This window comes from Biomphalaria glabrata, chromosome 12 (genome assembly GCF_947242115.1).
Source record: "Biomphalaria glabrata chromosome 12, xgBioGlab47.1, whole genome shotgun sequence".
NCBI classification, from domain to species: domain Eukaryota; kingdom Metazoa; phylum Mollusca; class Gastropoda; family Planorbidae; genus Biomphalaria; species Biomphalaria glabrata.
The window spans coordinates 26036675-26054308 of NC_074722.1; the positions used below are offsets into that span (position 1 = coordinate 26036675).

At 33.0% G+C, this 17634-nt stretch overlaps 1 protein-coding gene across 2 annotated transcripts; it reads left to right on the top strand.

Moving 5' to 3' along the window:
- Window positions 1–41: 41 nt before the first annotated feature.
- LOC106067723 (gametogenetin-binding protein 2-like) lies at window positions 42–17222 on the top strand. Of its 2 annotated transcripts, none has more exons than XM_013226964.2 (14): window positions 42–236; window positions 2204–2248; window positions 2959–3075; window positions 3509–3702; window positions 3986–4129; window positions 4478–4576; window positions 5680–5790; window positions 5890–6093; window positions 7779–7953; window positions 8421–8615; window positions 12531–12762; window positions 13992–14086; window positions 14180–14260; window positions 14999–17222. In XM_013226964.2, exons 3-14 carry the CDS (start codon window positions 2989–2991, stop codon window positions 15164–15166), a joined length of 1785 nt encoding a protein of 594 aa, XP_013082418.1. In that variant the 5' UTR covers window positions 42–236; window positions 2204–2248; window positions 2959–2988; the 3' UTR covers window positions 15167–17222. The 2 variants fall into 2 exon arrangements, with proteins under 2 accessions (XP_013082418.1, XP_013082417.1); XM_013226963.2 differs by having other exon boundaries at window positions 44–236; window positions 2905–3075.
- Window positions 17223–17634: the final 412 nt, after the last annotated feature.

Genomic DNA, 17634 nt, shown 5'->3' on the forward strand with positions numbered 1-17634 from the left:
CTATCACATTTTAAAATAATTTCTTTCAACTCATTTTGTTACTAATGTATACATATATTTTATTTTATTTCAGGACATTTGGGATTATTTTTTGTTCTGGCGTAGTAATTTAGACGTGGCATTTCCGTCAAAATGGTTGTCAACAAGAAAATGAAAGTATCGGAATGTCATCTAAAGATCACCTATGTGTTGTAACAGTTGCTTCCTGTTTTGATTAATAATATAATATTAACAAGGTACTGCCTGTTACCTTCTGCTAAATTAGTTACAACCAATAAATCTTGGTCATATACTTATAATATACATATTCAAGAGTCTTATACTTATACATTTTCAAATGATTTTCAAGAGTTAGAGTTTTAGTTTAGAGTCTAGACAGACTAGACTTATGACTTAGAATTAGATCTAGAATCTAGATTTAAGATTAGATTTAAATTTAACTTTAACTTAGATTATCATTATAATTGATAATATAATCATAAATTATAGTGATATTCACTGATATTGAATTATATTTTAAATATTTAGTCACATTAGTGTAGTCTAATTTTCTGTTGTATTGTGTAATTTTATTATTTATAGAGTAGAGAATCACTCCAGTGTCAGTATCACTGACCACTCATCTAGAACTAGAATCTATTCTAGATCTACTATCTAAGTCTATCTGTATACATTTTATTTGATTTGGTACCAGGACCACAACCATGTGTATTATCACTATTATGTTAAATTTAAATGTTTAAGTTTAAATCAGAAGAGCAAGATGCTCTTGTCATCTTGTGTCTTTGGTTTGTTGTTTTTTTTTTGGAGGGGGGGGCATCCATTGTGACTCTATATCAGTATATGTCTATGTGTTTTCAAGTACAGAAATACTGTGGTAATCATGGTGCGTGATCCATTTTTCTATTTTAAAACACATTTAGTTTTTTATTCCTATGCAAGATCGTTTTTCTACTAGGAGATAAGAGTACATTGGTTATCAATGGTATGAAAGCGTGACCAAATACACATGAATAGGGGTGCTTCTGGTACTAAGGCTACTGTATAGCCCCATGATGCATTAGCCAAGCAAAAATGTATGTGTATATATAAATATATATTGGTTACTGTGCGTGCTGGTACGATCCTCGATGAGAGCAGAAGAAACAAAGCGGCCTTAATCAAGAGGAAAAAAAAGAAAGCTGCCCTGTCAGCGATTTTTTTTGTACAAATTAAAATTATTTATTTTCAGATTTACTTCCCATTCCCCCCAAAAGTAATTTATATTAAGTCTGCTCTCCCGTCATTGCTAAATCTATTTATAGCATTGGCTTTGCCTAAATTTTGAACTATCACTGTGACATGTGTATGGCAATTAGTCTTTTCTTTTCTTTTGCACTTGGTAGTTCACCTCTTGCTTGACCAGATAATACCTGAAATGAAAGAATTAGATGATTAAAACATTTTTTAAATGCATACTGTCTGATGTGGTTTACAAGGTGTTCGATATTGTAGTCAGTGAAAAAAATTTGTCTGATGAAGTTTACATTTTGTCATACCTACCCCACCCCTCTTCGACATCAGATTTTATTTTAACTACGCATGTTGAAACTGTGCTACATGTTTAATTATATAGACCAATGGATGACGAGTTTATAGATTGTTTCTTTTATTTTTCTAGGTCTAGCCAATACAGAGTTTCAATAATAAAAAAGTGAAAAATCGGCAGCGATTTGGCTTAACTTGTTCGATATGGCAGCTTTACTCTAGATATAATATTGACTTTTATAGTCATATCCTCCCATCAATGTTTTAATTTTCTAGTTATTTAAGTTGCCTACTTGTGTCTAACTCTTTAGTAAATTTTATAAGTTTAAGTTAAACTATTTGACATGAAATCCGAATAAGTCTTTTTGTCTAGCCATAAAGAAACCACTTCTAAAGTTTAAACATTTTAAATCTGTTATCAGCATGATAATCCATAGTTAGGAAATGCTTCTAGTATTCTCTTTAGCAATACTGCTTCTGTTTTAAATGAAGGAAAGAAAAAAAAATGTTTTTCATTTTGCATCTCATTTGTCTCATTAGAAATAAGGAATATTTGCTAAAATAAACATCTTTATCCCCTTTCTTTAGAAGCAACTTCTGTAATCTTATTATTACACATTTCAGTTCTAAACATTTTAAAGACACATATGAATTTACATTTTTTTTTACCTCTCAGTGAAATTACAGACAATAATCATCAAGCTTTTAAAAGTAACTATAGGTAAGATTTATAATATATTTAATTTAGTTGGGAAAAAGTCATTATAGTTTAATGACCAGAAAAAATAAATGCATTCTTATCTTGACATGAATGCTGAATAAGTCTTAAGAGTTAGAAAAATAATATAATTATGTCCTACAAGTATCCCAGTGTTAATCTAGCCGTGCATGTTATTTGGAAACTTTGAAAAATCTGCTATGTCATTTGGTTTTCTTAACTGATACTTGCAACCCTTGCCAGCAAATTGCATTAGTGAAGATGGAGCACTTGTAGGAATTAGTCCTGGCATACATGGAATAAGAAATATACCCTTATTTTTGTGTCTCTGAGTATTTTATTGTGTTTTCCTTTTTTTTTTTTTTTTTTTTGTAAGTTATGTTTCAATGTATAATATCTATTTTACTTCTTAGTCTTCTGTCCTGAAGTGTCCTCAATGCATTAATGCAAAAACTGATGCAGAAATCAAATAGATTTACACATTTATCATGTCTGTCCATCATTTTAATTTAACTGTCGTGTAGAAATGTAATATATAAATAATGTTGCTTACTTTAATTAATGATAGATAAAAAGCAAATTTTAAAATGGATTTTTAAAATTCTTCTTTGGAATATGCTTTTTCTACTATACCTAATTAAAAATCTACTTTTGCATAGGTCGTTCATTGATTGTTGTTGGAACAAGTTTTGAATCATAGTATTTTACATCAGGGTTTGTCAGGTAATCTACTACTGTCAACCATGGCAAGTCTTGTTGCCATTTGTGAGCCAGATGTAAAATACGACTTTCAGCGTAGGCAAGTACCTATTGAAGTTGATAACATGAAGGTTAGTGGATGAATTTTTTTTACAGTATTTCTAGTGACTATAGAATTATTAAGCTTGTGTACCTGTGGTTCCTTTTGAGACCTTATATAAATCAATGTTGTTTGTTGATGTAAATGAGGGCTTCATCTTAATTGTAAATTAACTGTAAGACATGGATAGAGTCTGAAGCATTGTCAATAACTTAATGAAGCTTGATATCCTAAAAGGATTTTGTGTATTATCTGATGCTTTTTGAAAGCTGTTTTCATTATGATTTCCTTATGAAAATATTGTCAGACTGATTAATAATCAATTAGTGTCCAATAAGGCTAAATTATACATAATAAATACAGAGAACCAAACTCAGAATAAAAATTGTATCCTTATTGCATGATTTTTTTTTTTATTTTTTTTTTTGCTATTTTATTTTTGAAATCTTTTAATTTCTAAACAGATGGTTATTCAGTTCACTGACAAATGTGTTGACTGTGAAAAGTTGTATGGTGTCAAACAGAGAGATCTTGAACATTTCACTAACAAATTCAATACTCTTACAAAAGATGAAGTAGCTGTGGCGCTTCTGGTGTCTGGAAAAGACATAATGTCGTTGTTATCACACATGGTACCCTGTGTTGGCTGTAGGAAAAGGTAATAGTTTTAGCTACAATAACATTGTTTATCGGTATCACAATTTTAATCATATTTTTTATGATTTTGTAAAAAATTACTTGGTCTCATTGCTTTTTATGTGGGACATGTAAATCCCTAAACATTTAATACAAATATTTGTAAAACATATTTCTGAACACACACACACCTTTTTTTTTTAAATGTGTTTTTTGTTACATTTTCAGCAATATGTTACAAATATACTAATTTTTTAATAATTAACCATTTACAATGACCTTTTCCAAACATTTTAACATTTCAGTGTGGAGAGATTATTTTATCAGTTACAGAAATCACAGCACCCGGCCTTAGAACCATTAGTGATTACGCCTAGAGGAGAATTGTCCGTCCAACTTGAATACTTGTTTGACCCTCGCTCGCTCTTTGCATTATTCCATGTTCATGGGTCAGTAGTAAGCACTAAAAGTGAATAATATTTTTTCAAAGTGCATGCATTGTTAAAGTATTTGTTATTTGTTGCAACCCTGCTTTTTAAATACATCATTAGAGGTAGAGAGTTTATTAGTATACTTTTTATATTCTGGTTCATAAAAGAAAAGCTGAAACATATTCTGTTTTAGAAAAATAAATAAAATTCCATCAATAAAGGGGATTGGAGCAGATTCCAACCAATCTGTTAGTAGGATAATAATTGATCAGGATAATCAAATGGCCTTACACAAAAATTAAGTCATCAACTTACATATTAAACATTTATTAAAGTTCTAAAATGTGTTGTTTTTTTTCTCTACAGTTCCAAATTGCATTCTGTGGTAGAATCTATATCAAAAGGCAAAAAGAATAAGAGATGCAATCTACATTCTCTGGAGACACACAAGTCTAGAACATTGGGGTATGTCAGTTTAACACATTATGGTTAGGATTTAGTGGGTGAAAGAGATCCACAGTGAGAACTCATCTCATCTCCGCTTGTGGTCCCATCTGGGGCATAGGCCACCAACCTGCTTCCTTCAGGCGACTTGGTTCTGGGTGGGTCTCTCCAACTGTACCCATATCTTGCCCGTCTGCTTTGCATCTGCTTCCAAAATCGTGGTGCCATGTATTCCTGGGCTGTCCCCTCTTTCCTTAGGGGTTCCAGGTTAGGCTTGCCTTGTTATGTAAGATGCAGGCTTGCGAAGGGTGTGGCCTATCCATCTCCAGTGTCTATGTAGGATATCTACTTTTATAGGCTGCTGCTTTGTTCTTTGCCACAGTTCCTCATTCAAGATCTTGTCTGTCCAGTGGGTCAACTTTACTATAGGACGGTCCCAAGCCCGGCTGAGAAAGGAGGAGGATTGGCTTAGGGCTAGCTACCCTACCTAGTAGAAAAAAACACTAGCTACAGAAACAGCAAAGAAGAGTTAGACAGGAGGGTCCAGCCAACACTACAATACCATTATGCTGAAAGACTGCACAAAACAGAAAGAGTTCAAGGTCAACCTATCAAACTAGTTTCAGCTCCTTGAAGAGCTTCTAGAAGAGGAGACAATAGAACAGACAGGGCAGAAAGTGAAAGAAGCAGTAACTTCCGCTTGCCAAGAAGTACTGGGGTCCCAAGTCATACATCCACAAGGAGTGGATTTCAGCAGAAACTCTTCAGAAGATCAAGGAAAGAAGAGAGAAGAAAGCAGGCATGAAGAACAGTAAAACAAGAGCAGCAATAGAGATGGCTTACAAAAGATATCAAGACTAGTAGGATGGCTGCCTGGTCCTGCAGTTCGCGCTGGACTTTCGTTTCGATTTATCTATGGTCCCTGGTTCAAACCCTGCCCGCTCCCATCCCCTGTCATTTGGACTAGGAAGTAAACTATCTTCAACTCTGAAGGAACATCTGAAAACATGTAAAACAAAACATTTTAGACTTATTTTAGAAGAAAATCCACATACATACTATAATAATGTTAGTTTCATTCATGATAATTGTTCAGGACAGATTATTATTTCTGTATACTTTAGGTGTTGGTTAGATGCTTGGGATGCACTTTCAGAGACATGCAGAGAAAAAGTTCTTGTCATTGATATGAAGAGGTTATTGAACACAGTAGACTCTTACTTAGACAAACACAAGTAAGTCATATTTCTCAGTAAATAAAATGCCACTTATTTTTTTAGTTGCAAATGACAAATCTGAAGTATTTTGTGTAACTTTTGTTGTTTTCTCCACAGATTTTGTGGTGAATGCAAGTCCAAAGTAATGTTAGCATATAATATCCTGATAGGGGAAGTAGATAGTACCACAGAGAAAGGTTACTGTGCAGCCCTTTACGAGAACCTCCGTTGCTGTGCAAAAGAGAAACATGTCCATGTACTCAATGACACAGAGTTTATAGCTCACCTTTTAGAGAAAGCTGAACCGGAATTTTTAGGAGGGTAAGTTCAACAAAGCTAGTATCAGCAGACCTGCCTACCTAAAAAAGTCAAAATGTGTATTTTGGCACCAGAATGTGTAACACTTACGCGATTGACTATTATGTCAAATGTAATACTGGAGGTATATATATAATATATAGGCCTATGGATAGATAGATTATTTAATTCAAATATGTGATGACAAACTGTCGTTAATAAATTTAGAAACTAAAAGTTCTAAATCTAGATCTAATTGTTGCAGAGCTTAAGTCCCTGTAGAGACTAGATCTAGTCTAACTAATACTACATTAATTTATATTAATTTCTAATAATATAGAATCTAGAAATAGTAATAATAGAGATCGGGACTCAAATCTAGAGATCAGATACCAGACCAGAAAAGTCTGAAAAGACAAGTAGATTCTAGATCTAGACCAAGTCATAGGACTTCTTTCTACATTGATTAGACCTAAATCTAAAAAAAGATCAATAAGCTAGATCTAGACTCTAGAATTTAGATCTAGTTTTGAAGTGAGTAGTGAGTGTTACCGATCCCGTGGATCCGCTACAAACGTAGACCAAGATCTCATCTAGATCTAGAACGTAGATCTAGAATCTAGAGAATCTAGCTTAGACAGTAGCTAGATCTACTGTATAATAATTAGATCTAGATCCATCTAGATTCTTAGATCTAGAGTATTCTAGAGGCAGAGGTCTAGACTCTAAATCTAGACCTAGCTAAAATACGATGTTTTGAATCAATAGCACTTCGATATTTTTTATTTTTAAGCTTCAAAATAATTAATTTCTAATGAAAAAAAAAGTCAAGTTGGTGGCTGAATGGTACCAACCCGCCACTCCCATCACTCTCGCGTTCTTCATTTGTAGACTAGTCTAATTGCTAATAAGAACCAATCAACGTATAGATCTGGGCACAATGTGTTCACCCCCACCTTTTCCGTTTTTTCCCCTATAGAACGGCTTAGCGTGACCTCAGTGACCGCTCGTAAGCTAGTTTAGAGAGGGAAAAAAAAAGATACGAAATGCGTAAAGCGACGGGGTAAATTCGTATTTGCGTACTGGCTGTAATTTTTGGGAGATTTTGAGTAACGAATACGCATTTTGTGTAACGGTAGGCAGGTCTGTATCAGTATCAAGAATTTTTTTTTTAATATTTAATATGTTTGATGCTAAGTATCCTACAATTGGAAACTACACAGAAGCTTGCAGTTGACTAATTAGTTTTAGCTGTGTTGTCTTTCATTTATTTATAAGTCTGTCTTTACTTTAACATAGAGAAAACTTTTTCCAGCCTTTCACTCCAAATTTTGTTTTAAAAGGTCAGGTGTGGTCCATACATTTCATGCTGCTAAGAACTCTTTTTGGTATACATGCTCTCTTTGATTATATTGAATGCTGACTTTCTAGCATGGACCTTTATTTCATTAGCTGTCTTATACAGTTATCTACTACAGTTTACATTTTTTTTTTTGGACTGGATTTAATGACATTAGTCATTAGTAATTTATACATTTGCAGTCAAGGCAAAGGGTTATTTAATTAATTTTTTCTAATTCCAAATATTAAAGTAAAGTTTTTGTACGATGAATATTATAAGTTTTTTTTATATGCATATATATTTGTATTTGATATATATTATATACATTGCTTATAAAGAAGTGATGACTGTATGTTTCGTTTGACAGTAAAAGAGACAGACATGCTAAAACCTTAGACATTGCTCAAGAAGAAGTGCTGACTTGTTTAGGCATTCATATATTTGAACGTCTCCATTGTATCTGGCAAAAACTGCGCAGTGAGGAGCAGACCTGGTTGATACTGTTTTATATGGGAGTAGATGCATTAAGGAAAAGTTATCAAGTAAGTTAACATCTTGTCAATGAATTGTCTATCACTTAAACGCTTGCCTTTCTATTCAGAGAAGTTGCACAAAGATAATGCTTTGTTATTAGTATTAAATATGTATTAGAAAAAAAGAAAAGGTTGTCAAGTCAAAATTAATATACCGTCAAGCTTTAACATGTAATTTTATCTAAATCATTAGAAAATCTTTTAGAAATACATTTTCAATAAATTAATTTCAAACATATTTATGTTATTTATCGGCACACTATCTGTTTGTTAGACCATTGTAGTATCATGAATGTTTTGTTCTAGTTTCTTTGAAAATTATTTATTTTAATATTCAAAGAGCAACTATATACTGATCAGCATTTTCTTGGGCTAAATGTGTACATGTATTAGATTGTGCCGATGTGCCAAAACTCAAACTCATTAGATTAATAAGATATCAAAGACAATAAGATTATCAAAAATGTTTATTGAAGGCTGCCTTGGAGGAGAAACAAGGAGCTTCCAATCTGGAGCTTCTCTGTGAAGAATTGGAAGAGAAAGAAAAACGCCAAGAGGTAAAGAAAGAGATGAAGCGACAAAAGAAAAAGCAAAAGAAAGCAAAAACTCAGCACTGTCCTGTGATCAGTACTTCTTCCGACATGATGACTGTAGATGACATTCCTTGTCAGGTATGAAAGAATTTTTACAAAGCTTATATCAACTCACTCTTTTTATCTGTCTAGAAAAAGTTTTAACATGTTTTTTCTCCCACTTCCCATTCTCTGATCAAGTTGAAAATTTGCAAAATTATTCATTGTACCTGACAAGACATGAATCAATCAAAATATTAACCAGTTAATTAATCATTGGTGATTAATTATTTTGTTTGATATTGAAATAAGGGAAATAAATGTTACGTAATGAGAAATGTGATTATATATTTATACATATGGATTTAATCCCCTTATTACTTTTTGCCATGTCTTTTCTCCCACTTCCCATTCTCAGATCAAGTTGAAATTTTGCATAATTATTCATACTTGATGACCAACACAAATCAATCCAAAAATATCAACTAATTAGTTCATCAATGAGTCCTAATTATTTAATTTTTTTATGTTGTAGAAAAGGAGCTAAACCCTGCTATCTTCAGATAAATCGCAGTAATTAGCGTTTCTTTTCATTAGATAAATAATAAATTTGAAAATAATAAAATTGATTCAGTATTAATAGATCTATTTATTAACATTTCAAGTATATATGATATATATGTATAGCATATATATATGTATTGTATTTTCTTCTAAAGTTCCTCATGTACTTAGTATATAAATATTCCTTCTAGCTTTCTTTTCATTAGATAAGCTTTGTTTTTTAAAAAAGTATTCTTTTTTTTTCTTTTGTTTGTTTTATTTCTGTTTTTTATTAAGGCTATATCATATATGCTTGAAATGTTAATAAATAGATCTATTAATACTGAATAAGAATAATTTTTGCTAAAATGCTCATTCTAAATATTTATCACTTTAAAGAATTATCTAACTTTTCAAAACAAGAATTTATGGTTTTAATTATACACGTGATAAATTGATTTCCAGTCCTAATATTTACCAGTTAGAACTTAAAATTGATTAACTCTTTGACTCCGGAATTATATTCCACCTATGGATGGAATTAATTTTTCCGCCATTTCCGAGTGCGCTACTTTGCTTTGATATAACTTGTATAACTTTTTTATTTATTATTGGAAAATAATAAAATTGATATAGAATTCAAGAGAAATGAATGCTCTTTCTATTTGTTAAGCTTTCTAGTTAGCAAATCATGTAGTTGTAAGTTTGGGGTTTGAATATAAAAATTAAAAATGAAAAACTCACCAACTGACATTGAAAATATCCATCCAAATACATGTTATAAGAAATTTATTGTCCAAATTGAATCCAAAGAAATTTTTTTTCACATTTTTCTCCATTTGTTTACAGAACACCATTGAAGAAACAGCAATAGACACACAAAATAATAAACTGGAACTAATAATCCAATGTCACTACTTAAACGAAAAAGCCCATAAAAAAAGCAACACACTTGGAACAAAAAAACTTTTACCCTAAAACTAGTCCAACTGTACAGCATATATATATGTATTGTATTTTCTTCTAAAGTTCCTCATGTACTTAGTATATAAATATTCCTTCTAGCTGCGATATTCATGGAAGCAGTCAATATGAATGTGTGTGCTTGACTCCCATCCAACGCAAACATAAACCGTTCTCCCTCACCTCTGTCTTTCTTTATAGTTATAGGTCTCCATTCTCTGAAAATGGATCTTATTCTAGCAGGGGGTGTTCAATTTAATCCTATGGTCAGCATAGCTATTTATTGTGCTGACTATCAACAATGTCATTGTCAATGAAAAAAATAACAACATTCCAGCTCATTAGATGCAGTGCTGACTAAGTCCAGGTTGACTCCCACATTTCTTGGTGGAACAAATCTGAAATTGTTCTGTTTCAGTGCCTAGATCTAGAGATCTACCTCTATCTGATTAGATTTAGATCTAGATGATGTAGAGATAGCTAAATTAGTTCTAGATCTACATTGAACTTTAGCTGGGGGTGGGGCTGCTTCATCATTGGATAAACTTCATCATTACTAGACCTAACCCTAGGTCTAGATCTATAAATTAATTTACTAGATCTATATCATCAGATTTAGAATCATTATCACCATCAGATAAAACAAAATCACTGTCATCTGAATTATTATACTTCCTCATCAAAGAAATATTTAGATCTACAAAGTTTAGATGGCCCTGGTTGAAGCTCCATGTTAATAAAAACACGGACACAGAAAAAATAAATGTGATCTCTTTAAAAACTTCGTACAAAATAAAAACACGTTGAATGAAGGAAATTCTGGATGTTTAGCAAATAGAAACTATTCTAGATAAAAAAAATTAAGCAATAAAAAACATGAATTGGAGAAATAGAAAGAAAAAAAAAATTTTAAATAGCCGATGATTTCTGCGTTGATCCGACCTTTTGCCCATTTTACATCAATGTCCTGTGCATTGTTCCGGAGTCAAAGAGTTAATTCCGGAGTCAAAGAGTTAATTTATTGACATAAACATTCATAGGTCCAAATGGATAGTAAAGTTGAGTTAACAATAAGATCTTACTCCATCTAGATTGGAGTATGCTACTATGGCCGTCAAAGCATCAGAAAGGAGAAAATTTATCAAATGCTCCGACTCCAAATCTGCGTTGCAAGCTTTGGGGCGGATGAAGATTGACATTCCATTGGTACATAAGAACCTAAAGCTTTTGGACTAAATAACAGCTGACCATAAGGATGTCACCTTCATCAGGATCCCCTCCCATGTGGGCATAGAGGGAAATGAAACAGCAGACAGAAAAGCAATTAGAGCCCCAAATCTAGCGGTGTCAAGAACCCAAATTCTTTGCTCGGACCTGAGACAGAGTATTGCCTCTGCCACCTATCGAGAGTGGCCGTACCGTTAGATCGTCTAAGCGCTGAGCCGAAGGCTCTTCGAGCTCTAAGTTTGAAAAAAACCTGTCTGACCCGCCGTTCTGTCTGGAAGAGACCCAAGTCAATGCCTATATAAAGCATTGCTATTTCTGACATAACTGGACGCATGGGCTAGACGTGGCCAAAGGACCGAGTTTACCGGGAGCCTCGGCCATCTTCCTATGTTATACCAAGCTAACTATGGGGGAACTCGCCATTAATGTAACAGTCCCTTGAGCAACGGCGCATGGATTATCGACAGGGTCGTGAGAGCTCTCATTCAACTCCGTCCGTGCAATGGGTTCACTCTTGCGTACCCTTGGACACTCCCATGGGAGTTTTGTTTTGCCATTCATTTAGCCTAGTTACCCCCTCAAGTAACCGTTTCCACTCGAGTGCCACGTTGAGGCAGAACAGCGTACCTGGGATCAAGAGTGGCAGGATCGGTGGGAAGCTGAGACCCACAACAAACTCAGATTGTGGCGGATATCAGGTGGCGGCCCACATCTAAGAGTCTGACAAGGCATGGAAGCATGACTATATCCAGACTTAGGATTGGCCACACCTACATCACGCACTCCTTTGTGCTGAAGAAAGAGGAGCCCCCACTTTGTGAGTACTGTGACTCTCGTCTCACTGTGGAACATATCCTCATTGATTGTTGCAGATACCAGGATATTAGGGAAAATTTTTTAGAGCGCACAACTTAAAAACACTGTTCGATAGTGTTGACCCTGGGAAGGTACTGGGCTTTGTCCGGAAGGTGGGGTTGTCTACGAAGATTTGATTTGTGAAATTGGGAACATATAATATTTACAAAAAGATTTTTACTAAATTATTAAATTTTCACTACCTTTACTATTTTAACTGTGAATAGACCTTGTTTTTAATAACTAAATAAAATGTAGCACTTGTGGTATGAAGGGAGAGTAACCTTTTAGGGATCACGGGCATGACATGGCCTGAAGTGTGCCAATGTGCCAAAAAACTCAAACTCACCCTTAAGAGCTGTTAAAATTTAACTCATCAGCCAAGTCAAATGTTGAAAAATGCTTATATTAATTAATTTTTTTCAGTGTTCTAATTTAGAATCAGAGGATAATTATCACCATCGTCACAGTGGTGATGCCAACTTTAACTCATTGACATTGTCCTTACAAAGTTGTGAACTCAGCTGTCCTACAAGACACAGTTTACACACTGCAGAGACAGTTGTCAAATCCACCAGACATGACAGATGGGAGGACCCTGCAGAGGTGGATAGTTGTGAAAGTTGTAGTATGCATGGGTCCAATGAAGGCTCTGAAGGTAAAGTTTCCATAGGATCACTGAGAAGTATTACTAGTTTTATTTTAGTTGTTTTTTTTCTGCGTTTTCTTTTTTTACAATCCACTATTAAGTTCCTATTACAGTAGTGATGACAGATTTTGAACATACTATTTATTCAGTACTAATGGGACATCAAATACTCAGCTATGTTCTAAGCCTTATGGCATCAAGATTTAGGCTTAAGTTCTGATCAAAACTGGGAAAAGGGATTAACTTCAAATTAAGAGTTAAAATGACATTTCAACAATGGAAATAACAGAATTATATGTATTTCCTCCAAAGTTACTTCCCGTCTTTGTGAAGTCCTCAAATGTGTGTCACGTTCTCATATGTGAGGGTATTTCTTATTTTGTTAGCTCATTGTTAATGTCATTCGTCAGAATAACGTATATGTCTCTGCAACAACTCTTTTGTTACGTCATTTGAAAATGAACTCATTTGTATTAAAATTAAAACAAAACATCTTTTCATATACACCTTTTTTTTTATCAAACAACACATAAAAGACTTACATAGTATGTATTACATATAGTTTTTATTCTATACATAATTTTGTCAACATCCTGTAGCAATATCTTTTTTTTTTTCTCTTAATAGAATTTAGGCTTTAAATTAATTATGCGATTATGTTTGGAAGATAATGATTACAATACAGCTTGGTACTGATATATATTGTCTGATGTGTACATTAATGTGATATGGAGAGTGCTAGTTGACCATTCTTTGTTCCTCATCCAGGCAGATTGGGCCAGTAAACACCTATACATGATGCATTGGGCCAGTAAACACCTATACATGATGTATTGGGCCAGTAAACACCTATACATGATATAACATACCATCGTATGTCGTGTGTGCATGGCACAATGAGAAATCAATTGATAGTAACATGAAGTATAGACTGCTGGTGAGAGAAACATAATTCAGCGCATGAAACATTTTTTATGGTTTATTCAAATTATCTGAAACAGGTCTATCTGACTTCAGATTTTTCTTTTTCAGTAAGGACAAAGAAGGAAAAAAAGGGAACAATGAAGTAATTTCAAATTAATGGGAATATTTGAATTATCTGCAACCACTCTATACATATCTATTTGCTTACTGAGTTTGTGTGCACTAATGTTGTTGTATAGGGAAATATAATGTCATACAGTTATGCAAATGAAATATTTTTTTAATGATTTAGGATTGGTTTTCCAATGTTTCAGAAGGTGAATGCTCAGGTTCCTGTACAGAAAGTCTTGACAGTTGTGAATGTGATATGTTAAGGTTTTCTCCGAAGAGAACAAAGGGACAGCATCAGGTAAATTATGTTTTCTGTACCGGTACCATTCCTAGCAACTGCTTACTCCTACAAAAGTAATTGTTTACTTGAGCCATCACATTTTTTTTTCAGATTAATTTCATATCAAGTTGTCATAATAATAAATTTGCATTCCAAGCAAGTGAACAGCCATCACTTCAAGATTTATTAGATGTAAGTTGTCTGTTGTTTGTTTGTTTTTTTCAGCTGTTACAAGTAACATATAATAACAGCACTAAAATAAATACAATATTTTACACACACTACCCACTGTACCCAATATTATAACAGACTTACCTACATAAGGCTTAAATCCTTCCACACCGTACTTACTTAAGACTTAGATCTTCCACAAAGATCTGTTACTGGTAATGTATGAAGCCTCTTCCCACCTGGTTTCCACTTCTGAGGTCCTCCATGAAAGTTGTGTCAAGTTAGAAGAGGACGTCCCTCTTTGCACTTTCCTCATATTAGCCTCCATGTCATCGCAACTCTTGGTATGCATAGTTTATTTCGTTGGAGAACATGTCCTGCAAAACCTTATACAACGCTCTGTCACAACCTTACTTAGTGATCAACTCCCGTTTCGGCATAGGATTTCCTTGTTTGAGACCCGATCTCTATAACTGACTTCTAAAATCTGTCTTAGCCATTTTATAACAGCTGACTTGTATGAAATTCCCAGGTTTCAATTTTTTAAATTAAATTATTGTGTTTTATTTTTTACTTTCTATTTCATTTTGGATTGAAATTATTCTCTCTGAATTTCATGTTGCCTCTGTTTTTTTTTATCTTAAATGTTTTTTTTTTCAGTTTTCTTGGTTTTATTTTATTCAGTTTTGTTTTTTAAATTAGCTTTTGAAATTTGTGTTCAATCATACTGATCTGTTTGTTATTGCTTTTTATTACCAGGAGCTGTGTTGGGAAGGAGATGGTGATGACCCAGGCATATCAGAAGAAGAAATCCTTGAATTCAAAGCTCGACAAGTGGAGGTTGAGAGCAAACGACAAAAGCTGCGACAAAGTCTACGCCAGAGGTTTGAAGAACTACACATGTCGAGGCATCTCAGCACTATCTAGCTTGAAACTCTCTCGGATCCTGTTATAATTATTGTATTAATTTATTGAAGTCTACCTACCTTTGTCTGTCCTTTTATTTCATCTCTTCATATTTATGCAAACATGCATTTTAAATTATAATATGCAAGTGATCCCCTCCCTTCTTTGTTTCATTGATTTAATATGAACAAGTTTGAACATTTTTATTTCACACGTTTTAATATGTATAAAAGAAGCCTTTCTTATCTCTTTTAACTACCAACTTTTGGAAATAAATATTTACAGTTTGACACTAATGAATTAACAATATTGTAGGATAATCAATGGCCTGAGAATAAAGTTATTAAAATCGCTCTACATGTTACAAAAAATATGTGAAGTTTACACTATTCAGTCAAGGAATTTTTTCTTTGCTAAATAAATACAGTAACAATATGTTCCTCTAGCAAGGTTGCAAGTCGTGGACAACTTGAAATAACGGCTAATTCCCTTTATTAGTAATTGTTTTTCGATTGTTTAGCAATTTTTCGTATAATTTATGTAAGTCTAATTATTCCAGAAGATATAGGATGTAGTTTTGCTATTGGTCTCTCAGACTTTCATCAGTGTATGTTTTTTCTTCCTTTCTTGAAATCAGACTTTTATTATCTCAATGAAAATAGAGTATGTCTAGCTTGTTAGAAGCAGTTTCTGAACTAGAATGTTGTTCATGTTTTATTGAATGAAACTCAGTCCTTTGTTATGCAAATGAATATAGTTTTTTGATACCTCATTATTTTTAAAATTTACGGAAAGTAATATTATTTTTTTATATCTTTAGAAGTACAATAGTAGCAAGGATTCCATTGAATTTTGAGTACAAAGTCAAAGCATTCAAACATAGTTCGTTGACATGATGTATCTGTATGGGGGATGGAGAACATGTTTCTGATTCTTAATCTTTTTACCTCATAAGTCTGCTTGATTTTTTTTTGTCTTTATTTTGAAAAACCCATTACAACTTATATTAACTAGGATCAGTGTTTCTCCATATTTTGTTCCTCCTAAGCAACACTTGAGTAGTCCTTCTACAGGTCTTTTATCAACTCTCAAATTTTATTCTTTAGAGGCATAGCCTGCCATTACTAAAAAATTTCTTTGACTACCCCAGTGGTGTTTTTAATACCCCTAGTTGCTAATCTATAGTTGGAAAATTATAAAATCTGTAAAAGAAATAATAATAATAAAAAATTAATTAATAAGTGAACAAGGACACATGACAATCATTGTGGTAACAGTGGACAAATTTGTTAATATCTTAGCCAAAAGAACTGTGAAATACTATTAAAAATGTAATGTAGAGGAATATACAGCAGGTACTTAAGGGTAAAAAATTATATGATACGGAAACAGTTATTTTAAAATCATTTAATGATTTTAGAGCCACACCAAGAGCGCCATGCCATTTGTAACCAGCTTATTCATTGCACCATTCAGTCTTGTCACAATGCCTTTCATCAGTACCTCAGGCTGTATGTATTCTTCTAGTGGATGTTTTAGAACTTGATATAAATATATATACTTATATAATATATTCTATTTTGTACAGTAGATGGGCTTTACCTCACATATACAAGTCTTTGTTGATCATCATTTATGCAAAACAATAATAAATGTCAAAGAAAAAAACTCAGAAAATGTTTGTGATAAATTGTGTTTCCCTCCCAGAATGTTTCTTGTTCCAAGACTGAATAGTTGTTTGGTTCTATTTCTTTGATAAACTTTAGATTCTGTGAAAGCTTTAAAACAAACATTTTTTTTTTAGTCTTGAATTATGACATTTTATGCAAAAAAAATTTTTTGTCAACAAGTTAATGTTATTGTGAGGTTTCATCACTCTAACTAGAGAGTGAATTTAATTAATGTGACTACATATTTGTTCTTTCAATCTCATCCTTTTTGTTTGTGTTATAATTGTCAGCCTTTCATGTATGAATAGTGTCAATGTTTGTGAAAGTGCGAGTCAAGGTGATCTATACAGATGTCGTGGAATAATAAACACATTCAATATGACTTGAAAAAAAACTTCAGAAATGTTGTAATGTTTTTTGTTGTTTTTTTTTACTGGAATGTGTGGTTAATGATGAAAGAAATCATTTTGTTTTATGTGATGTTAGTAACACCTTTAATGGTAAGTTGTTTTTCCTTTTGTCCACAATTTACATTGAACCAAATGAGATACAACTAAGCTAAACAGAATGTCTACAACTGCTTTGTGTAATCACCTATTAAATAAGGTTATGGTGAAAAAAAAAAAAGTAAAGTATCCCTTGAAGACCTTGCGATCTTTAGGGCAGATGTAAAGTTCATCTGTTTCTATGGCCAATGGTTGACTAAGGTGTCATGTGGCCAGCACAATGGGCAACCTATCTCAGAAAGCTAAGAAAATTTAACATAGACAAAACAATAATCAAACTTTTCTACACAGCAACTATCAGCAGTCTAATCAA